The sequence below is a fragment of the Rousettus aegyptiacus genome, unplaced genomic scaffold (genome assembly GCF_014176215.1).
Source record: "Rousettus aegyptiacus isolate mRouAeg1 unplaced genomic scaffold, mRouAeg1.p scaffold_m13_p_2, whole genome shotgun sequence".
Lineage (NCBI taxonomy): Eukaryota > Metazoa > Chordata > Mammalia > Chiroptera > Pteropodidae > Rousettus > Rousettus aegyptiacus.
This window is the reverse complement of record NW_023416295.1, coordinates 129620902-129644821: the sequence shown is the minus strand read 5'-3', so window position 1 is coordinate 129644821 and position 23920 is coordinate 129620902. Positions and strand designations below refer to the sequence as shown.

General features: G+C 50.3%; 1 protein-coding gene and 2 pseudogenes across 2 annotated transcripts; 2 read left to right on the top strand and 1 right to left on the bottom strand.

Annotated features, from left to right (window-relative positions):
- Positions 1 to 5303: 5303 nt before the first annotated feature.
- LOC118614711 lies at positions 5304 to 5422 on the bottom strand (annotated as a pseudogene).
- Positions 5423 to 6297: 875 nt separating this feature from the next.
- LOC118614640 lies at positions 6298 to 6416 on the top strand (annotated as a pseudogene).
- A 3571-nt stretch (positions 6417 to 9987) lies between these two features.
- Positions 9988 to 23613, top strand: ACVRL1 (activin A receptor like type 1). 2 transcript variants are annotated; one of them, XM_016142653.2, is made up of 11 exons: positions 9988 to 10115; positions 10610 to 10780; positions 15231 to 15298; positions 15794 to 16045; positions 16231 to 16439; positions 16685 to 16784; positions 17145 to 17291; positions 17582 to 17857; positions 18484 to 18681; positions 21231 to 21361; positions 22564 to 23613. In XM_016142653.2, the coding sequence occupies exons 3-11, from the start codon at positions 15235 to 15237 to the stop codon at positions 22696 to 22698; spliced, it is 1512 nt and encodes a 503-aa protein (XP_015998139.1). In that variant the 5' UTR covers positions 9988 to 10115; positions 10610 to 10780; positions 15231 to 15234; the 3' UTR covers positions 22699 to 23613. The 2 variants fall into 2 exon arrangements, with proteins under 2 accessions (XP_015998139.1, XP_036092997.1); XM_036237104.1 differs by lacking the exons at positions 9988 to 10115; positions 10610 to 10780 and having other exon boundaries at positions 14865 to 15298; positions 22564 to 22885.
- Positions 23614 to 23920: the final 307 nt, after the last annotated feature.

Genomic DNA, 23920 nt, shown 5'->3' with positions numbered 1-23920 from the left:
TAAACTTAACAAATACAAGTATAGAGTCAGTACCAAGATTCATTTAACTACTTAATGAGTGAACCAGCAGGATCAAAGGAAGAAATAAAAATCGTTATTGACAGTCAGTGCAAAAAGAATGCTGGAATAAGATTGCAAAGTTGATTCAAAAAGTTAATTCCTGTCTGGCAATAAAACCATAACTATTTTTTTCTACCAGACAAAAATAATTTGCTATTTATCGATCTTCTACAGGTCAATCTCAGAAATTTGCAGAATCTGGGCCCCAATCAATAGTAAATAGTATGTCAAACAAAGTGACTTCCCCAAGATGACCCATAGGTGGGGTTATTAGCCAATGATCTAAAATATCTCTGAAAGGGCACTTTGTAATTTTTTTGTGTGCCTTATTTACAAGTTTTGGACATTTTTTTCTCAATGCATTTGTTGCATAAGTATATTTGCTTCTCTATTTGTAATAATAAAAGCTACCATTTATAAGGCGCTTACTATATATATTAATACATTTAACACTCCCAATAATCTTGCGAAGAGTTTATCTTTGAGGACACGGAGCACAGAGAGGGTAAGGAATTGCCCAGGGTCACACAGCTAGAAACTGGCAGAGGTCAAGATTGAGAGCCAGCCATCTAGTTGTGGAGGCCAGACTCTTAACACTAACGCCTGCTGCCTCTCCGGAACCTCCCTGGAAAGAATCATGGCGGTTTTCTCCGCCAGAAGACTGAACAGCTGACCAGGGATGGAAGGGAGACTTTTCATTGACTATCTGTTCGAAATTTTTGACTTTTTAAAGAAATAAACTTTATTTTTAGAAAAATTGTGAAGATAGTGCATAAAATTCCCTTATACCCCATATCCAGTTTCCTCTATTATTAGCATGAGTATAGTACATTTGTTATAATCAATGAACCAGTATTAATACATAATATTAATAAAGTCCATGCTACTCAGATTTCCTTAGTTTTTACTTAATTCCCTTTTTTATGCCTAGAATTCCATCCAGGATAGCACATTGCATTTCGTCTCCATGTCTCTGTAGATTCCTCTTGACTGTGACAGTTTCTCAGACCTTTCTTGTCTCTGATGACTCTGACAGTTTTGAGAAGTGATGGTCAGGTATTTTGTAGAATTTTCCTTAATCGGGATTTGTTTGATTTTTTTCTTGTGATTAGACTGGGATTATGGATTTTCAGGGGAAAACCACAGAGGCGATATACTATTCTATCACCTCGTATCAAGGGTACATACTATAAACATGACTTATAAAGGTCGAGTTGCCCTGACTGATCACCTGGCTGAGGTTGTGTTTGTCAGGTTACTTCACTGTAAATTTACTCTTTCCATCCGTCTTTCTATACTGTACTCTTTGGAAGGAAGTCATTGTATGAAGCCCACACTAAAGGAGTAGGGAGTTATGCTCCATCTCCATGGGGGTGGACTATCTACATAAATTATTTGGAATTCTTCATAGAATGTTTTGACTTTTTAATCATGTATTACCAAATTTTGAAAAATTAAAAAATAAACCTGTTCTTTGATTAGGGGAACACACACACACACACACACACACACAAACACACTGAGGTGAAAACAACTATTAGGATTAGATTGTGGTTTCTCCCAGAGGATTCTGAAGGGAACCATCGTAGACTGGAATGGGTTCAAGGCTAACTTTGCCATTTCCCACCTGTGCGATCCCTAATAAGGCACTTAAATTTCTCTTGATTCCATTCTCATCTGTCAAACGGGAAGAAACAGGGTTATTGGGATAATCCATTAGATAATATAGGTAAAAAGGCTTTGTAAATGTAAAGTGCTACCAAGAGTTGTGCTATGAAAGGGTCTTGGAGAACTGAGTTTGATCGAGCCACTTCAGGGCCTCCAGCGTGGAGCCAGAATTCTTACCTCCCCATCTACTGCTGAAATTGAAGCACACAAAGCCAGCACGGGCACTGGGCATAGCCGACAGAGAAAGAACTACATTTACAGGCTTGGAACAGCTTGGTGGTTACACTTTTTGGCCTAAAAGTTGGCCTGTGACCTTGGGCAAGTTATTTAACTTTTCTGATTGAATCTCAAGACTTGCATGTCTAGAACGGAGGTAATGATAACATCACCACAGGGTTGTGAGAATTAAATGAGATAACGCAGCACTTTGCACTGTGCTTGGCCTGATTAATGCCATCATTATTCTATTTAATCCCCACAACTGTCCTATTTTATAGTTGAGGAAACTGAGGCTATAAAGGGTAAGCAACAGCTGGTAAGTGGCGAAGTGGCACTTGGAGTTTAAGTCTGCGGGACTCTGAAGCCAGTGTTTTTTCCGCAGCAGCACATGGCCTCTGCCCATAGCCTGGGTTCCCTGTTTCTCTGAGACTCTCCCTCCCATTTTCAACCTGCTTGAATTTTACAGGGAAACAGAGATGACTGCAGAATCTTCAGGGCTAGAGAACTAGCCCTCTGTGGCTCTCTCCCTCCTGGCTGGCATGGGGTAGACTTTGGTCAGGAGGCTGACCAGGCAGTAATGCCTGGACCCCAGGTCAGACAATGTGTATGGAGGCTCCCAGCAAAGGGAGCCTCTTCATCTTGAAGAACACCCACCCCTCCATCCCTGGCCATCTCCAGGGCAGCTACAGTACCACGCCTGCAGTCCTGCAATTCCTACTCTCAGGCCATACCATCTCTCTCTAATCCTCTAACAGCTCCTGACAGCCTTGTGGGCTACCAGGGAAGAAAGGCCTACGGGCGCTGCTCTGCCTATGCCACCCAAAGCGAGCTTTTCTCTCTGCTAACATCCGGGCTTCTCCCTGCCCCAGCCCAGCTCCTGAGGCTTCTCAACTGAGTTCCAACAGCAGAGCCTAAGGAACCCAGGATTAGGCCCCTGGCTGTTCAGAATACAGGCCACGGTGAAGCTGCCCTACAGACTTGGGTTTGAATCCTGATCCTGCCTCTTATCATCTCTGCCACCAGGGACCTCTCCCAGCCTTGGACTCCTCATTTGTAACATTAAATGGCAATTATATATAATCGCTACTTTCAGGGTTGTAGTGTTCCTAAACATTGAGAAGTATGTGAGGCAGTGAGTGTCGCCTGGCTCAGTGCCCAGTAAACAGCAGCTTTTTGTTCCTGTGCTGAGCGGCAGGGTGAGGAAATGCCAAGGGGACAGCTCTGTGGAGGAGGCCAGCGGATGTGCCTCCCCTGTGATTCTAGGATCCTTATATTGGTGGCTCCTGAAACGAAACACACATTCATCCCATTTAGTCTTCTCAGACCAGTTCCTGCATGGCTCTGCACCCCCAGCTCCAGGCTCGCCCCCCATTCCTGCAGCACTGATGGCCAGACACCCTGCTCCCTGTGTATGCATGTGTCCACTTCCCATCCTGAGGACCTCCTATAGAAGGGCTAGCAGAGTTGGTTATCCTGATACATACTAGGATGTCAGCCAGGCATGTGAGAACTCTTGGGGAACCCTCTCCTCACTTCTATGTGGGCAGAAACCATTTCTAGCTCCCTAACTCCTGGCTCAGTGCCCAGCCTATATAGGTTCAATAAATGTGTATAGAAAAGAACTGAATTCAGGCTCCACCAGTGTCCAGGTTGCCTAGAGTGGCCTTTATCATCTCCTTCCGCCTCTCAGGGGCTGATCTGGTCCCAGGAGTGGCAGTGACCTCAGTAATTCCAGAGCATGCCCCAGGAAACTCCAGCTCGGTCAAGAGAAGGCAAGAGAACACATATATATGAGGAGGACAGAAGGACAGATGGAAACTCACGGATTCCTCAATGGGGGCATCCTTTTCCCAAATGGGGGCATCTAGAAAGGATTCCCTACTCTCCAGTGGTCATACATTCCAAATGGTTGAAAATATCCATGCGTCTTTCACCATACCAACCACCAGGACAGCCGCGCCCCTCCCCACAGTTTCCCCTCCATCCCCCTGGCCCACCCCTCACCCTGATCTCCCAGGACTTTTCTCCTGTCAGATCTCAGGTGGCTATTCTGAGAAATACATCTGGCCAGGGTTCATGCAGCGGTTCAGACCTGCTGACCTCCCTCCTTTTTCTGAGAAGGACCATGGCTCTTCGTGGTTGAAAAAGATACCATGTCTGAAGGGAGGACTTGAGGGCAAGGCTCGGGGCTGGATGGACTATATAACTTCAACCAGAGTCACACAGGCAATGTCACATGCAGATACATGTTCAGCTAGGGTCCCACAGGGACCCTCAGGCTCATGGACACAGAAGTATACACAGGCCCATTGGACTATGAACTCCTAATCTCATCCAGAGAGGCCACAGACACAAGCACATATAAACGCTTACACAGGTACACAAGCACATAGCCTCACTGACAAAGAAAAAAAACGACAGGGTTCTCCCAATTCCCTGGGCTCCTGATCCATCCCCTCCTATCCCCTCTGCTCCCCAACACTTTGCATTCCCCTGGCCATCCAGCTGCATACATTGCCTGTGTGACTTCAGTTGAAGTGTCAGAGTCTGCTTAACCATTTGTAGCAGGAATTAGGGGGGTTAAGGGAGGGTTAAGCCTTGACCTAAAGCCATCCCTTTAGACCTAGGTATCTTGAACTGTGAAAAGTCATGGTCCTTCTGAAGGAAAGGAGAATAGTGAACAGGTCAAAACCTAAATTTTGCTTTGTAGTTACTTACTCTAGTTCAACCTTGGACACCCTTGATCTGTTTCCTACATCCGTGCCAGTGATCTGCCTTGGGGAATAAGGAGCAGAGGCCTGCAGCTGAGGGGGTCCTGGAGACAAGAGCTCACTGAAGGCCCTCAGTACCAGGCCCTCTGGTGCTGGGAAGGGCAGAGCCTGGGCACAGATGCTGCAGGGGTGGAAAGGGGCAGGATTTATGGCATTTCCCTTTCAGCTGGAAACAAAGGCAGATTCCTGTGTCTAGCTCCAGCAATCCGGTCCCACCCACCCGAGAGGCTGGAGCTGAAGGAAATCCCGCTGGCCTCTGGCCTCACCCAGCAACCCGGGCCCTCTATCAAACAATCTCTCTCCCAGCCAGCGCCATTACCTACTCCCCAAAACTAGGGATGCCATCCTTGTCCAGATACCAAGCTCTCCCCTTTGGGGAAGGTTCCCTTAACTCCTAAAACTCTTCCTCCGAGCAGCAAAGGTCCCCTTATCACCACCCAAGAGCCTGCCAGGACCCTACCCCCTAGCCAGCCAACTCAGCCCACACTCACCCCAGCAAACTCAAGCTCTGCTTTTTTTTAACTTCTCTCTCTCTCTCTCTCTCTCTCTCTCTCTCTCTCTCTCTCTCTCTCTCTCTCTCTTAAACACCTACAGCACCTGATAGTCCAAGGTGGTCTCCCATCCAAGTACTAACCAAGCCCAACCCTGCTTAGCTTCCGGGATCAGATGAGATCGGGCATGTTCGGGGTGACATGGCCGTAGACTGCTTTTTTTTTTTTTAGAATGAGCGAACGTCTTGATGCCTCTAGGAACTCCCATGTCATCCAAAATGCTCAGCCAGGCCCTCAAGGCATCCCCACTGTCCTGAGTTTCGACTGAATATACCCCAATAACAAGATCATTCACCCTAGCTAGTTGATGTTTTCCTTTTTTTTTTTTTTTTTTGGCAGCAAAATTGTAGCTTTAGGGAAGGGTGCAGGGTGCCATAATCCTTGCTTAATTAATGAAGAGTCAAGAGATACTGTGTGATAGTAATAGAAGAGGAACTAAAGGGATATTATTTACATTTACAAAATAATAATATAACAATCAAAAATTAGGAGGGAGAGAAACTAAATGACCTACATTCTGAAGCTTTTAAATCTATAAATAACATATACAGATGTCAAATTATAATGTACACCTGAAAATTATATAATTGTATTAACCAATGTTACCCTAATAAACTTAATTTAAAAAATTTAAAAATAAAAATGATAAATCTATAAATAACAGAGAGGCAAATACTGTATGGTATCTCTTATATGTGGAATCTAAAAAAAGTCAGACTCATAGAAACAGAATAAAAAGTGTTTTCCAGGGGCTGGTGAGTAAGAGAAATAAGGAGAAGTTGGTAAAAGGCAACAAACTTTCAGCTATAAGATGAATAAGGTATGAGGACCTAATGTAAAACATGGTGGCTGTAGTTGATAACACTGCACTGTAAAATTGAAATTAGCTAAGAGAGTAGAACTCAAATGTTTTCACCAGAAAATAAAATAAAATAAAGTAAAATAAAATAAAATGTGAAGTGATGGATATGTTAACTATATGGGAGGCATCCTACCACAAGGTATATGTTTATCAAATCATTATGGTGGCCTATGTCCATGCCACCCTGAACACACCTGATCTCATCTGATCTCGGAAGCTAAGCAGGGTCAGGACTGGTTAGTACTTGGATGGAAGATCACCTAGGAAGACCAGGAGCTGTAGGCTTAAAAAAAAAGAAAAAATCATTATGATGTACACTTTAAATATCTCACAATTTTATTTGTCGATTATACCTCAACAAAGCTGAACAAAATCTAGACATAATATTACAAAGGCATTATTTAGAGTAAATGTCAGAGAAACAAATAGCTTGGCCTCATCAAGAAGGTCTGGGGATGTGGGTACAGTTGCCTCTCATAAACTCATCTGCGGAATTTCATTTATTTTACTCTGTGCTTATTAGGGACATCTTGCATTTTTTTTTTTTTTTTCAGAATGGCTGCCTCATACTTCAAAGTCCTCTGCAGTAACTACACATTCATCTGTATAACAACCCCTCGGGTAGCTATCAATAGAAGAAGTGCCCATTTTGAGCAGGTAAGAAAATAGAAGCCACTGTCATACAGCCAAGCCTCCCATCTCCAGACTCCTGGTTCATGTTTTCTCCTATCCCACAGATCAGCCTCCCTCCCTTAAAAAAAAAAGCTGGACATTTGTGTGGTTTTACCAGCTGTTAGGACTCACAGATATTTTGCTTTTATTCTGAGAATTGACAAAAAAGGAATTACCAGCCATTTCTTGCAGGTATGGGAGCTGAGATTCACACACGGTGGCTCCAACTCCAAGCTTGGGCTCTTTCCACTCCCTTTTCTCTTCTTCCTTTGGTGGGGCCAGTTTGGTGGAGGAGAGTTAGAGTCTCAAGGAGGCCTGTGGAGAGAGACAAATCCAGAGGTCACTGGACTGCAAGGGAGGAGCCAGTCCTAGAGCAGCTTCTCATCAGAGTTCAGGCTGTATGCCAACCCACCCCAAGGCATTGTGTGGGCATCATCTAATCTCAGACTTGACATGCCAGCCCTTCCTCAAGATGTTCCATCTTGAGATGAGTCATCCTAGGGCCCAGGGGTGGACCAAGAGCGGATGAACCCATCTAGGGTACATCCTGGAGGAGCTGGAGAGGAAAAGGAAGGTGACTCGGTGGCTTGGGCAATCTGGCTCCTGTTTGTCAGCCTCTTCCTAAGGTTCTGGGCTGTCCCCACATTCCCCAAACTGGCACAGACAAGTTGCCTTTTTACCTGAGCTGTGGCGATAGAGCCTGAGACCAAGCAGTTTCCTGAATTTTAGAGCCAAAGAAGATCATATAAGGCTGGGAAGGATCTTTGGGAGTATCTGATCTAAATGCCTCAATGCACAGAGGAGGAAGCTGAGAGCCAGAGTGGTGATCCTAGCCTGGAACCAGGACACCATGGCGCCTCTTCCCTGAGCTGCAGGAGACCTAAAGAGGTCAGTCACTTCCTCTTCCTCCAGGCAAAATTTGGCTTCATCCAGCTCACAAAGCTGAGACTCTCTTCTGTGTTGAATAGATGGAAAACGGAATTTACAGGTATCTGCTTCACTTCTCTTCTAAAAGACACCTACAGTTCTCCCTCCTCAGTACCCTGTTCTATTGTTTTTATGTGTCTCACATTTGAAAAATCCCTAGGTTGTCTGTCGTAATCTCTCACTCTGCAATTTAAGAGCAGCAAAGCTCAGCTCACCTTCTGCTAATTTTCCTCCCTTGCTCTTTCTTCCTTCTCACCCTGGTGTAGAACTGGCTGCATAATTTGTGGGGCTCAGCACAAAATGAAAATGCTGAGCCCTTTGTTCGAACATTATTCAGAATTTCAAGATGGCAACAGCAGAGCATTAACCCAAGCATGCGGAGAAGGGGGCTGCGTGTCTACACAGCTTAAACACGCATGAACTGGTCCTGCCCAGGTGGCAAAAGCAATGTTTGAACTCAGTACTCATAGCTGGTTCTGAAAAGTCAAGTTGTCCATCCCTCTGTCTTCATGCCAGACTCCAGGTCACCTGCCTTTCATAGGTGAGAATCTCCTTGAGGTTTCACCTCTACACCCTTCCCAGGATCTCCAGGCCTCTGCTTCACACACTGCTGGGAAATCCTTGTAAATATCTAAATTTAAATCTTAGTCCTTTGGGCCTGTTTCCTCTTGTTCTGTCCTCGCTGATTATGGGGAACAGCTGGTCCTCTTGAGTAATTAATTCTTGTAGACTTGGACACAGTCTGTAATTCCTTTTCCCTTTCCTCACTGGGCTCAGTCTCCATGGCCTTCTCCTACTGTCCCTCCTCTGATGCCTTCCCCAGGTTCTCTGTTTGCTGTGGAAGGCATGGGATTCACAAGAAGCTCCAAACAGTACCAGTCAGGGTCCAGAGGGCTCACTGCCAGGGAGGTGGGGGAGACGCCAGCATGACAAATAACCTGTTCCCAATCAGGCCCTGCCTTCCTCCTCCAAATCGTACTCTACTTTCATCTGCTTCATGAACTCTTCCCAGATAAAGTCCCCCACCCTCACTGACTCTCAGTGGGGACTCTCAGCTCTTGTTCATCTCAATGTTTCTGTTCTCAGTGTGTGTTTCAAATTGAATGCTTTCACTTCCCAGGACAGAGTTCCACGGGCTTGGGCTGGAAGAGGTTTATCAGAAGCCATAGCAGGGCAGAAGAGAGAGTGGTTATGAAAGACGGACACAGGCCACACTCCCAGTTCTCCAGCTAATAGAGTGCCGAGTGGTCACTTTAATCTGTAAGAGCAGATACCATAATCCCATAGTACTTCCTATTGGCTACAGGACACAGTTCTGTCCTGACACTGAAATTTGAGTGTGCCTTGGTTCTGGAATTCACATGCTCACAAGTTGTGAAGCAGCTGCGGGTGGAGAGTGGGAAGGGTTTCAGCAGAGGAAGTGAGGTCAGTTAACAATTGATGCATGCCTGAGCATTTAGCCATTGTGTCCCCCAGCCTCTATTCTTGTCGGGGGGGGGGGGTCTGTGGCCCATTTTATAGAATCTCTATATGATAGGAAGATACCTTAGAGATCTGTTTTTGCTTCTAATACCCACGTTTTTCCACGTGGCTAAGGCCACCCCCCTTCAGCCTTTTCATTAAGTTAAATGTTTTCATTGAGGGCTTATCCTGTGTTAGGCTCAGCCAACCCTATGAGGCTGGCACTGTTTATTATGCCCATGGAGGACAGATGGAAGACTAAGGGCATGAGAGGTGTCACTTGTCTAAGGTTACACTAGTCTGGATTCCCAGAGTTCAGAGTCTTGGTGGTTAACCAGGATCCTCGGAATAAGTCAGGAGTCCTGCCTTCAGTGTGCTCACGGTACTTGGAACAAACGAAGCAAGTCAATGATGTCAGTGCCCTGCGCCTGTGCGAGGGCATCAGGAGGAAGAGTTTCTTCCTGGGAGAGAAGCCATTCTCCTCTCCTCCGATGCCCTGTCCACCTTGTCAGAGCAGTGTCTGGTCTCTAAAACTCCATTAGATGGGGTGAGGGCCCTCCCAAAAGCGCGCAGGCCAAAAAAATTCCCAGCCTCTCCTTCCATCCTGGCTCCCCACGATGGGGAGAGGCTTCCTTGACACTGGCAGCGGTCAGAGGGTTGGAGGGGCTCAGCCCGTCCTCACCATCTACCAAGAGCCGCCCCATCTGGGCCTGTTTACCCTGAGCTGAGCAGAGAGAGACTGCGGAAGAGGGGAGGGACACGAAGGGGTAAAGGGGACGGAGGGAGGAGGCTGAAGGATTTGGAAAGAGTGGGGAGTCCCTGAGGGCGGAAGGAGAGGGCGGGGCCAAAATGTTCAGGACCCTGACAGCCCCAAGCTCTGCCCTTGCTGCTGTGAGCCTCGGAGGCCTAGGACCTGGGTCAAAGGTGGGTAGGAACAGGTAACTTCCCTCCCCAAAACCCTCCCGCTTGCCCTTCCCGTGGTGGCCCCTTCCCACCTCCGGATTCCAGGTCACCCCTCGGCGGCTCCCAGCTGCAGGGGGCGCCCCCACCACACCCCTACCTCCGTGCCAGTGGTGCCTCCCGTTGTAGCTCCAGTCCCCACGGCTTTGGGCCGGACCCCAAGCGATCCCCCTCCCCCAGGTGGGAGTCCAAGGCCCGCCCCCTCGGGGAGGCCGATGTGGGAGGCTCTGAGCCGGGGTGCGGGTGCGCGCTGTGATCCTGGAGCTGGGGGCGGCTGAGGGAGTGGCTGCCCCCGGGTCTGGGAGCAGCGTGAGGGAGGGTCCGGGTCCTGCAGCCCCGGTGAGGGGCAAGCAGGCGGCCAGTCGGCGAGCTGGGCAATAGGAAACTGTTTATTAGGAGGGAGTGGTGGAGCCGGGCCAGGCAGGAAGACGCTGGAATAAGAAACATTTTTGCTCCAGCCCCTTTCCCAGTCCCGGGAGGCCGCTGAGCCAGCCGCGCTGAGCGAGCCCCTCCCCGGCCCCAGTCCCATCCCGGGCGGCGCCAGGATCCTGCCCGCCGTCAGCGCTCATCGTGCGACAGCCGCCGCTGCCACACGCCTGCGCCCCGCCGCCCCCAGGGCAGGCCCAGAGGTGAGAAGAGGTCTGCGGGCGGGGCCGGGTGGGGGGCGGCCTGACGCCACCACGAATAGGCCCTTCCTTATGGCAGGTCTCGGAGAGGCCGCCATAGGGCCGGTCCCAGCCCATCAGGAGTGCAAGCTGCCCCTTGTCCTCCCGCCCATCTGCCCATTACTGGGAGGGGGCTGAACTGCACCGGGACTGAGAATCAGAAAACTTCTCCTGCGGCCAGTCACTTCTCTGTTCTCCATGTAAAATGAGCACAAGGATTCCCGCCCTGCTTCACTCGCGGAGAAGGGGCGTCATGTCCCTCCAGGGAGCTTGACCTGGGAGTGAGGGTCCACCTCAGACGCTGTTGAGCCTCCCATTGAAGTCCAGTTTTCTCAGACCAACCTTTGCAGCTCTTAAGAAATCTGACACTGTAACTCCAGTCCGCAAACCTCACCTCCAACTCTATGTGGTCAGGTCATCCCTTTGCCGTGGCCTTCCTTCAGGGCTCAGGCCAGAGAGATCCCAGTTCCCTCTAGGTAGGAATTTCTCGTTTCCACCCTGGAGGCCAGTGCTGTTGAGCCCACCCCTTCTTTTTTCTACAAGGTCAGGGCCGTAGTGGACAGTAGCTTTCATCCCCTCTCTATTTATGGGCAGCTTCTGTCAGAGCTAGGTCTGTTCCCTTTGATCTTTTACTGCCGCATTTGTCCTACTACCTGTCCTTACATCTCATTGAGTGGTTAAAAATAGCTACCATTTATTGAGTACTTACTATGTAGACGCATTTTTCTCTTGTAATCTTCTACACAGCTTAGCGGAAGGGTTATTTTACCCATTTTACAGAAGAGGCAGCAGGTTCAGACTTGAATCACTTGTCCAAAGCTCCATGGATGGTGTATATGGATGGTTGAGTTTTTGTAACATGTGTTAATTGCCTACTATGTACCACTTAGTGCTAAATAATTGTACTACATTAAACCTATGAAATGAGCACTATTATTATTATTATTATTCTCATTTTACGCATGGAAGCCTAAACCTCAGAAAGTTTAAATAACTTGCCCAAATCCCATAGCTCAAAGTGGCAGAGGCAGGATATGAAACTAGGTCTATATGATGCAGAGCCCATATCCCACCTCTGTGCCACACTGTGCTGCCTCTGTGTTCTGTCCGAGACACTAAAATGCAGGCACGGTGCTACATCACACTGCTGTGAAGGGCTAATGAAGTGACAGCGATGAAGATGCTTCGTATCTGGTAAGGGGCAACTCCACAGGAGCAGCTCAGTCTGGTCCTTTGCTATTTTGGTCAGACCTGCTGAGGGCAGAGGGAAGCACTTCCGGCCCGGTGATAGTCACCGCTGTGCTGAGCCACTGCTGCTGATGAGAGCGGGTTTTATTGATCCCTTAGGTGTGATGCAGAAGAAAGATTGACAACCACCTTCCAAGCACACCCCTACTCTGGTTCTTCCATCTGTGACTAAGCCTACAGCTAAGATGATTTCTGTCTCTCCATCTAAACAAACCTACATCAGGCACCTGTTGATGACAATAGCAGCGGGCAATCTGTTAATGTCAGGGAGATGTACTGGCTCTTTTTCCTCCTTTACGGGGGCTCACCTAACACCAAACAACGGGAGAAATAAAGTGACCAAGGAAGGATTTATGATCAGCAATTTAAGTTGATCAAGGCACATATGGTAATTATGGGAAATAAATTTAACATTCTCGAGCCTCAGTTTCCCCACTGGATTGTCGTAAAGATTAAATGAGATCAACCATTAAAATTTAGTACTTAGCACATAAGTAATACTCAGAGAAGGTTAGCTCTTATTACTAAGGATTTCACAGTGGTTAGTTAATGTTTGATATTAGTTTAGCATTTGTGATTTCTGGCGGACAACAGTGATGCTTCATTCAGCAGGAGATCCTTCACGAGGTTTTGCTTAGAAATGAAAGGATGCTGTTAGTCCCCAGGAGTCCATTTGCGCTAGAGTCAGGTTTCAGGGCCAATCACACAGGGTCAGATCTGAGTTTGGACTGGTCAGGACTCAGCACCCTCCTGTACTTAACCTTACACTGAGACAGTTAGAAATTGGACAGTCATAATTTTACTCCACTAACATTTCCAGGATTCGGGCAGACGTGTATTCTGCAAATACTGCCAGGCCCTCCCTGCGCTCTTCCTGGGCCTGGGAAGCTTGAGGTGGAGGTAAAGAGCAAAGCCCTGGACCTGCCCTCCCTCCACAATGTCTCCAAGTCCCTGGTGTCTGTGTTAAGCCTGTGTTCTCCAGCAGAGGACGTGGTCCCTGGGTGGGAATAAGAGTCCCACCCTCTTCATCCCACTCCCACTCACCCTGTGAAACGAAAGCATGGGGACCAGTCTTCATGTTGTGTAGGACACGTTTCTCAGTATGGGACCCACTGATCAGAAGTTACCCACCTGGGGAACTTCTAAAAAAATGCATGTTTCTTGCTGGTCCCAGATGGACCAAATCAGAATCTGGAATCTTGATTCCTGTTCCCAAAGAATGTGCAGTTTTAATGAAGTATTTCAGGTGATTCTGATGCATGATAAAGTAAATGAGAGGGTGTGCTGGGGCATGGTCAGAGAAGTGGAGCATGGGTAGAGGATTCTAGGACATCAGCTTCATCTTCATCGTTTTCTACTTTTTTTTTTTTTTTTTTTTTTTGCCTGTCCAGTACCCTCTCCTTAACTGCTTTCTGGGCAAGCAAAGGATGGCTTCCTCCCTATACCCCAGTGGACAAATTCAGCTTGTCTACAGCCTCCAGTCCCACTGCAGAGTGCTTGCTGGAGTCTTCACTGCCTGCCGGGAGGGGCAAAAGGCAGGAGGTCAGGCAGAGGCTGGGGACACAGCTGCAGCAGCCTAGGACTCCATTTCCTCCCTCAGCCCTGGGCCTCTGGGGCAGAGGAAGCCCAGGCAGGAAAACCAGAGCTGCCACCGGCCAGAGAGGCATATAAAGCTCTCCCCACAACCCCCCAGCCATCCTGCCCGCAGAGGCTCAGCATCTTCCTTTGGTACTAGTCTTAGTCTATGGACCTCCTGCAGCTTATGCGGCTATATGTCCAGCCCTACCAGCCTCACCATGTGATGCCAGAAGACGCTCCGTCTCCCTTATTTTAGCTGCCTCTGTGTAGGGATCCAGTCCCCAGGCACACCCCTGCACATTCTCCACTATTCAGAAGGTCCTTCTTACTGTCTGATCTCAGTTCTTGCCAGCCCTTATCTTCTTGTTCTAAACCTTTGAGAAATGAAGAAGGGGTGGCTTCTGAAGCATTAGTTGGTTTGGGACCTAATTTGGGGACTGTCATAGATTAGAATTACTTCCCTTAACACTCTTCATAAAACTTTGGGAAAAGTTCAACCTTAGCCGGCCATGGAAGGCCAAACATTCAGTGTCTAAGTGTGTTTCACTTCCCTTCCCACAGCCTTGGCTCCACGCTACTCCTTCTCAGGACAGCAAAGAAAGAGAAGGGGACCAGGGAATAGAATAGCGAAGGTTTCTTACACTCCAGTGAGGTTGCAGAGAGGTTTCTTTCACCAGTATGAGCCAGCACTGTGGAAGCTTTGTATGGTTGTTACAGCCCTGAGGGCTCAGACATGGGCCGCTACCATGGATTGGAAGATAGAGTGGGAAGAGCACTGGACTGGGAGTCTGGCCACCTGAGTTATACTCCTGGTACTGCTACTGAATCCTATCTGACCTTGGACAAGTCTCCTCCCCTGTCTGAACCTTAATTCCGTCTTCTCTAAAATAAAGAGCTGAGCTTTGTGATTTACAAGGTGTGTCCCTAGGATTCTGTCATGGGGGTTGTTCCAGCCCCAGGCGGCTCCTCCGGACCCTGTGGCTGCTTCAGCCTGCCCTGAGAAAGTGTCCTGAACTCCCTGCTGTGCGTGACTCCTGCCTGTTCTATCCAGACCCCAATCTAAACAATCTTGATTCCTGTTCCCAGCTTGGCGGAACCCTGAATGGCAGGAAGTGAAGACAGGAGTCTGTTTATGTTTGAGGCAGCCAGGGCTTGGGGGGGGGGGGAGAGCACTGGGAAAGGGGTGGAGGTTGGGAGGGGGTGGCAAGAGAGAACAGAAGGGGGTGCTGATGAATAGATGATCCTTCTACCCCAGCCCCATGCCCTCTGCACCTTCTAGTCAGAGGTCAGCAGCAGAGGTGCAGAGTTGGGAGTCCCCAAAGCTGTCGGTTACTTAAACATGGCTCCTCACCCTTTACCCCTAACAGGATGGTTTCCATGGGGAAGTGAACCAGGACTTCCCCTGCAGGCCCCGCCCGAAAGCCAGACACAGAGAGTAGGGAGGAGTCCTCCCTGCACCCCCCCCCCCAATAAAACACTCCCAGTGATTTCCTCTGGGTGGGAGGGAGCCACGGTTAGTGGCTGAAAACACGGAGGGGATTCTATTTCGCAGATCTTACTGCACCCCCTCTCCTGCTTCTCTCTCCAGAGCCATGACCTTGGACTCTCGCAGGAAAGGCCTTCTGATGCTACTAATGGCCTTGGGCTTGAACCAGGGTGAGTACTGGGGGAGCAGGTAGGGAACAGGGGCCTGAAGGGAGGAAGGGTTTTCCGGGCTCAGCTCTTGCTGAGGCTGAATATGAAGAGTTGGGGAAAAGGGACTTTGGAGCTTAGCTGGAGGGCAGAAGACAGGCTCAATTAGACTAGCTACCCCAACCCTCTTTTGCTGCCCTCTTGATCCAAACCTGCAGGCTGGTTTTCTACTAGACTTCAGGATGAGAACTTCTGTCTAGGGGGTACAGAGTGTGGGAATGTTGGCAGGGAGGGCCTGGGAGAGCCCTTAGGATTGGGGCTGGGGCCAGGGCTGGGTCTGGAACCCGAAGGGGAGGTCCTAGGATCAGGAACTGGAGAGAGGCCTGGTTCTCAGGGAAGGATAATCTGAAGGTGGAACTAAGGAGTTTGTTTGGGAGATCAGAAGGGAGAGGGCAGTGGGTGTGGGATTCAGCTGGAGAGTTGGGCCCAGAGTGGCTGAGCTTCTGCTGTGTCTCCCAGGTGGCCCTGTGAAGCCCTCTCGGGGTCCACTGGTGACCTGTACGTGTGAGAATCCACACTGCAAGGGGCCTACCTGCCAGGGGGCCTGGTGCACCGTAGTGCTGGTGCGGGAGGAGGGCAGGCACCCTCAGGAACATAGGGGCTGCGGGAACATGCACCAGGAGCTTTGCAGGGGGCGCCCCACTGAATTCGTCAACCACTACTGCTGCAACAGCTCCCTCTGCAACCACAATGTGTCCCTGGTGCTGAAGGGTATGTCCAACTGCCCCAGCAACCCCTCCTCATCTTCTCAGACCCTGTTCTCCTACCCTGCTTTCTTCTTATGCTCTGGCCAGGAGGGCGGGGGAGGCAGGACCCTGGAATCTGATGGCAGTGTGGTAAGGTGGGGAGGACTCTAGCCTGATGGAAGCTGGGTCTCAGTGTCCCCCCTCTGGCAGCCACCCCAACTCCGGAGCAGCCGCAAGTAGATGGCCAGCTGCCTCTGATCCTGGGCCCTGTGTTGGCCTTGCTGGCCCTGGTGGCCCTGGGTACCCTGGGCCTGTGGCATGTCCGGCGGAGGCAGGAGAAGCATCGGGGCCTGCACAGCGAGTTGGGCGAGTCCAGCCTCATCCTGAAGGCATCTGAGCAGGGGGACAGCATGTTGGGGGTATGGGCATGGGGAACTTGGGACACGGGATGGGGGGAAGGGTAGGCAGGAGCCACAGAATCAGAGGGGATGCAGATTGACAGGGAGCTGAGAAAGGCACAATCACAGACACTCAAATTTCAGTGGGTGGGGGGCTGGACGAGTGTGGAGCATGCGGAGACACAGCAGCAGGACCCTGGTTGAGGAAGGAGAAGGGAACTGGGATGGGTGGGGACAGCCTTTCAGTGGCCTCTTGCTACTTCCAGGACCTCCTGGACAGTGACTGCACCACGGGCAGTGGCTCGGGGCTCCCCTTCCTGGTGCAGAGGACAGTGGCGCGGCAGGTTGCCCTGGTGGAGTGTGTGGGTGAGCAGTGGGTGAGCCTGGGGGATGGGGACCAAGGGTTCCCATGAGCTTGGAGGGCTGAGGGAGCTCTTGACCTCTGGAGTCACAGGAGGGGCTAGGCCTGGCTCAGAATGGGAATACTGCTGGGCAGGGAGGGCGTTGGAGATGGGTCAGGGCTAGATCCATCTGCAGTAGCTGATGAGGAACAAGAGGCAGATGGGGGTGGCCTGCCAGTGGGGTTTGGGTCTGGATTAAGTTAAATACAAGTGTCAGAGGTTCTTCAGCTGGGTCAGTGCACCATCAAGATGGGGGTGTGTTCTGGGGACTACCGTGCTCAGGGGCTTGTGTGATCTTCTCCCTCCCCTCCCGCCACTGGATCAGGCAAGGGCCGCTATGGTGAGGTGTGGCGAGGCCTGTGGCATGGCGAGAGTGTGGCTGTCAAGATCTTCTCTTCAAGGGATGAACAGTCGTGGTTCCGGGAGACTGAGATCTACAATACAGTGTTGCTCAGACACGACAACATCCTAGGCAAGCTGGGGATGCTTTGCCGGACCCCCGGCTTTTACCCTGCTGCCCTCAGGGCTGGAGTCCCCAGCCTCTGGATTCTGTCCTAACCCTGAAGGACTCCCAGCCGGCTCTCACCCCAAATCCCTGACTCCAGCTTCCTCTCTGACCTAAGCCAAACCAGCCTCAACCCCAGCCCCAAGTTTGCCCTGACCCAGTCCATCCTCTGCCTGCAGTCCCAGCCCTGACCCTGACCGGTCCAGCCTCCCTCATCCCTAGCCCCTTTGCTGAGCCACCTGACCCTCTGCTCACAGGCTTTATCGCCTCGGACATGACTTCCCGCAACTCGAGCACGCAGCTGTGGCTCATCACACACTACCACGAGCATGGCTCGCTCTATGACTTTCTGCAGAGACAGACGCTGGAGCCTCAGCTGGCCCTGAGGCTAGCTGTGTCCGCGGCCTGCGGTCTGGCGCACTTGCATGTGGAGATCTTCGGCACGCAGGGCAAACCCGCCATTGCCCACCGTGACCTCAAGAGTCGCAACGTGCTGGTCAAGAGCAACCTGCAGTGTTGCATCGCGGACCTGGGTGAGCCGGGCGGGGCAGGGGCGGGCCCTTCGCAGGGGGTGGGGTGGAGAAAGGATGGGCACTTCGCAGGGGCGGGGCGGGCCCTTCGCTGGGAGGCGGAGTTCGAGGTTCGCGCTCTTTCCCTCTGCGCTTGGTTCCGCCTTGGCCTATTTGCATGCCGATACGGATTGGCGTTTTAAAATTTAGAGATGTTTGCTGTCTCATTTCACCCCTACAAGTTGCGTAACACCCTTTTCCAGCCCAAACTCCTTCCACCACATCACCCCAACTCCTAAGAGTTGAGAGAAAGAGACAGGGAGCCAGGAACCTGGGTTCTCATCCTAGCTTCACTCGCTACACTGCTTCCCATTACTGGGCCTTGGGGTTCTGCTCTGTGAAATGGGCATAATAATGCCTGCCTTGCCTGCTAACATCTTACTGGGTTCTTGGGTACCTAGAAAGCACTACACAAGTGAAATGAAGCTGGGACAGTTGTTCTCCCAGCCCACCTCGAGGCAGGTCTTCATTCGCCCGCACCTCTGTGTCACAATTCCATCCCTGCCTTGCGCCCTGAGCCCAGGCTCTGAGGGGCCACCCTGTTTGTGGGCTCAGGCGAGTGGCAGAAGTGACACGCCCGGTACCCACAGGCCTGGCTGTGATGCACTCCCAGGGTAGTGATTACCTGGACATTGGCAACAATCCTCGAGTAGGCACCAAACGGTACATGGCCCCAGAGGTGCTGGACGAACAGATCCGTACCGACTGCTTCGAGTCCTACAAGTGGACTGACATCTGGGCCTTTGGCCTGGTGCTGTGGGAGATCGCCCGCCGGACCATTGTCAATGGTGAGGGCCCGCCCTGCGCCGGTGAGGAAAGGGGAACGGGGCAGGTGGATCCACAGGCAGGAGATGGGGTCTTCCTGCCATGGCGCGTCCCTGCGGCATGAGGGTTTTGTGGCCAGGCCACCTGTATTCCCTTCGTTACCACTTGCCAGCTGGTTCAGCTGAGTGAACTTTTTAAGGTTCATCTGAGTCTGTGAGTCTGTGATTCTGGCTGCGAAATCTTGGGTAAGTGATAATAACAGAAATATTAATAGCAGTTAACATTTATTGAGCTTAAATATGTGCCAGGTACCATATAATATACATGTACTGTCTTATTTAATCATCGTATGTTGGCAGGAAGCTGGTGTTGCTTAGTGGTTAAGAAAATGGGTTGGGAATTAGACTGCCTAGGTTCAGTTCCTGATTTTGCCACTGACCACGAACAGGTTACTTAATTTCTCTATGCCTCAGTTTCCTCATTTATAAGATGAGAATAAAAATAGTTTCTAGTTGTTGAGATAATCCAAATGAAGTATTTAAGACAGTGTATGGAGCTGTTCTGGAGCTCAGGAAATATTAGTGTCAATTATTGTTGTCATAATGAATGCCTGACACAGTATCATCCTCATTTACAGGTGAGGGGACTGAGGCACAAATTACAGCTGGCTAGAGGCAGCACTGGAGTCTGAAACCAGGCAATCCGACTCTAAGCTCAGTGCTCTTTACCACTGTACTACTTAAATCTCTCTGGTCCTTGGCTTCCTTGACCACAAAAATGCAGGATATAATAGAACCTAAACTGCCTGTTTATCGCTGCCTCATTATTACTGTGGGAGCCACAAGGGATTCAAATTTTTGAGGGGCCAGGAGCAGGCAGAGGGACCTCATTTTTGTTGACCCCGTACAGTGGGCAGCCATGTGGCTAGTGGCCTCTCAGCCCTGGGGTGAATGGATGATGGGTGGTGGTCTGGATTGGGTGGAGAGGCTTGTCAGTCTTTGTGGAAACTGTCCATGTGGAGAGGTTGCCGGGGTCCTGATAGATTGGGGACAAGCCTCAGGATATGACTGGAGCTCTGTTCCTTGGGGAAAGGTAAATTCTCATTTCCTGAGCATCTATGAGGAGCCAGCCTCACGCCAGGCCTCATTTGCTCTCACCAGTCATTGATAGGTGGAGGCCGAGGTGTCACTAGACCTTTTGGGAGACTCGAGGGCCTCAGATTCCTGTCTCTTGAGGCTTAAAAGTTCAGAATCAGCTCTAGAGGCTGGGGTAGGAGAAGGGGGCACCTGGAAGGACCAAGGCTACTTGGACCAGGCTGCAGGCAGACGAGAAAGGTTGGACCAGCCAGGGCTGAGGGGGAGGCTGACTGCAGGCTCCTGGGGCGGAGGGAAGCTCTGTCAGTCCCATACTGATTTGTGGCGCATTATAAACACTGTAATCTGGTGTCAGCCCCGGCACTGATTAAAGGCCCATTAGACACGCTCAGGCCTCTGTGCAGCACTGATTAGGGCGCGAGCGGCACAGGGGCTGGCCTGGAAGCCCGCCATGGGGAGAACAGCTGGCGCAGGCTCTTCCGAGGTTTTCGACTATGTGGCCCTGGCCCTCATCCTTGGCCTGGGAAGCAGGGTGGAGCATGGGGCACTTTTTCTGGGTCTGGCCTCTTCTGCTTGAGCTGTCTGCAGATCCACAGCCAGCCTTTTCAGAAAGCTCCTGCTAAGGACTGCATACTTGGGATAAGGGAGGGGCGATGCTGGCCGAGAGGGTCAGCAGAGGCCTATGCCATCCCTGAGTGTAGGGGGATGTTATTTGGACCTGGGTAAAAATCTCTTTCTCTTAAGAGAGGTGTTTTCTCTCCCTTCTCTTTTTTCTACAGCCTCGTATAGCAGGCAACCAGCTACTCTCCCTTAAGTCTATAAAATTTGGAGGTTAAGAGCATGGGCTTTGGGTAGACTTTCTGGGCTTAAATCTCAGCTGTCACTTACTACCTGTATGATTTTAGACAAGTTTCTTAACCTCTCCGGCCTTAATTTAATTGCTTATAGAATGGAACTCAGCATTACTTACCTCATAGGGTTGTTATGAGGATTTAATGCAATGCATTTAGGATAGTGCCTAGCATATAGTAAGTGCTCAGTAAACTTTAGGTATTATTGGGCATCTGTGATAGTTGGGACCTACGGGCAGTACCCAGACCTTGAGTGGGAAGCAGTGGAACAAGATCTAGCCGAGGAATCTAATGAGATGAGTTTAAGTCTTGACTCTGCCATTACTAGCTGTGTAACCTTGGGTTCAAGTTCTCTGAGCATCAGTTTCTTCATCTGTAAAATGTGGGTAATAACAGTACCTAACTAATAAGATTTTTGTGAAGACTAACAGGATAATGCATGTAAAGCATTTATAGCACAATGCCTGGCACATGGCAAAATAAGAAGTAGTAATTATTATTTATAAATATATTTCTAATATTATAATATTCCTCTAAAGGGTAACATGGTCAGGCAATTGGTTTCCTCTGGGTGGTATTGGGCCTTCTTGGGGTCCTGTGTGACTTTCCATTGCCCTTTACCTCCAGGCATCGTGGAAGACTACAGGCCACCCTTCTATGATGTGGTACCCAATGATCCCAGCTTTGAGGACATGAAAAAGGTGGTGTGTGTTGACCAGCAGACCCCCACCATCCCCAACCGGCTGGCTGCAGACCCGGTGAGGTCTTCATGGGGGCTGGGATGGCATGGGGTGGTGGCTCACAGCTGGGATTTCAGGACCCAGGAAGTTGTGTCCGAGGCCTCTGCTCACCTGGATAGATTCTGGGGGATACAGTCCAGGGTACCTCCCTAGCTATACTCTCCCACATCCCTGGTCTGGCCTTTGGACCCCTAGGGATCCTCTGGTTATTCTGGGATTTTGAGAATACTTCACTTTCCCAGAAAGGTCAGAGGTTCTGCTGCATTTCTTGCTTTGCCGTTTTTGTTCTTGTTTGTCTTTGTTTTTTCTCAAAACCCTACATACTTTTACAAGCACACACACGTGTATATAAACACAAGTAGGCATGCACATGCTTCTACTGAAACATACAATCACAGATATACATACATACTCATGTATGTGTATGCTAGCCTGCTGGCTCCGTGAAGACAAAAAGCATGTATCCTGTGTTGACCTTTATATCCTCATCTATCACAGTGCCTGGCCCACAGTAGGTGCCCAATAGATGTTTATTAAAAGAATGAATAAATGTACACATGTACATTTCTGCACAGTGTACATTTCCACAAAAAAAAGCCACACATGAATTCCTGCGCACATACACTCCTTCTCAAGAATCAGCTCAGGGTGGGGCTGGCTCACTCTGGGATCACTGAGCTTCTTGGGGTGGCTTCCTCTCCGGACACTTGCAGTGCTCACCACCATTCTTCCAGTGTCCACTGGGTCCAGTTAGGGTTGGTTGAGGTCTGAAGAGACACTACCCTCTGCACTGGGGTCTGGCAGTAGATGTGGGAGCCCTAAGGTTTGCTTATCTCCCCTTTCTTGGATCTCGGTGGAGGTGGGGGTGGGGTAAGGTGTCCCACAAACACTACTCACCAAAGGGGACCTGAGTGCTCCCGAAGATCAGTTACAGCTCTCTTTCTGTCCTGCCTGCCTTTCTTCATGCTCCTTCTTACTCTCTTCCTCTCCCATTTTTTATCTTACTCTTCTCATCCTTGCCTGGTCCTCTCCATTCCACCTCTTACCACTTCTGCCTTTCCCTTCCCCTTTCTTTTCAACGCTCTCATCTCCCTCTTCTCATCCATTCTGTCCTGCTTGTGTCACCCCATTACTTGGCAATCCTCCTTGCCTCCTCCTTTCCATCTCCCCTGACCCATGTCTCTGCTTTTTCTCCTCTGCCTCTCTCTCCCTTCCCCTAGGTCCTCTCAGGCCTGGCTCAGATGATGCGGGAGTGCTGGTACCCCAACCCTTCTGCCCGCCTCACTGCACTGCGGATCAAGAAGACACTTCAGAAACTCAGCAACAGTCTGGAGAAGCCCAAAATAATTCACTAGCCCACTGGCCTGACACCTGACTCCCCTTGGCCTGCAGTGTGTGGGGGTGGGCGGTGGATGGTAGTCTATCTGGGTGGGGGTAGTGTGAATGTTGTGCTGGAGGGGGGTTACCCCTCTAGGGGAAGGCTGTGCCTGCTCAGTTCAGCCCCTCAGCCCATCCAGCCAAAAATACTGCTGGGTTGAAACCCGATCTCCCGCCGTCTGGCCTGCTCAGAACAGCAGGCTCCCTGACGCCTGGCTCCTTCCCTGCCCCCATGCCCTAGGCGCATCCTCTACCACCCCAGGACAGGATGCAGAGGAGCCCCCAGAGCCAAGATGGCCATGTCAGGGAATCCTAGTCTCTTGGGCCCAGAGCCTAGGCCTGCACTCTACCCCCTGCCCTCAGTCAACCTCATGGAGGGCGACTACCAGAGCTGCCAAGGTGGCACAGGGCCCTGTCCAGCCTTCAGTAGACACCCTGCCCCGCCAGGCTTCACCCTCTGGCTCAAGCCTCAGACATCCAGAGCTCATCAGTTTCTTTCCATGAGCTTGTATCTCAGCTACATGATGCCTCAGGCCTCTGTCTCCTGGACAGCTCCTGCAAGCTGATGGTCAGCTGCCTAGAAGAGCTGGGGCTCCTACCCCCTATCCTAGCTGACTTATTGGAGGTTAAACCCAAGGAGTCTTACTGTGGGTGTGGCAGGGTCATAGGCCAGTGGAGAGGTGGCCGGCCCAGGACTTTCAGAATAACTGAGAGGACAGCAAGGCCAAGCATGGCCAGGGAAAGGTTCAGCTGAGTCAGAGGCTCAGGTTCCTTCCAGTCCTAGGTGCTTGCTCTAAGTGATAAGAATGAGGCCTTCATTGTCCCAGAACCTTCGTCTATACATTGAAAGATTTGGTCTTGATGTCCTTTGAGGTTTTTTTCAGCTCTAATTTTTTTTTTTTTGGTGGGGGGGTGGGTATTTTCAGCCCATGTTAGAACTCAGTTCATCAGGGTCTTCTATTCTTTGTGCCCCAGACCCTGGCAATTTGTCCCAAGATAGCGGTTTGAAAATTACTTTATCTGAGGCCAGGAGTGTCTGAGATACCTCCTAGTCTAATTCCACAGGCTCCAGTTCCTGCCTTAACCCAGAGGTCATCCTTGGGCTCAGAGAGTCCCTGGCCTTCTGGCAGGCAAGCCAGCCCTTACTTTCTCTGTGGCTTTGCCTTCTTTGCCCAGGACTGAGAGGGGCTGAAGGATGGC

Coding starts and splice junctions, on each gene's coding strand:
- ACVRL1 (XM_016142653.2), top strand. CDS start 15,235: ATGACCTTGGACTCTCGCAGGAAAGGCCTTCTGATGCTACTAATGGCC. Junction 16,785..17,144: donor TGCCCTGGTGGAGTGTGTGG/GTGAGCAGTGGG, acceptor CCACTGGATCAG/GCAAGGGCCGCTATGGTGAG. Junction 18,682..21,230: donor CCGCCGGACCATTGTCAATG/GTGAGGGCCCGC, acceptor CTTTACCTCCAG/GCATCGTGGAAGACTACAGG.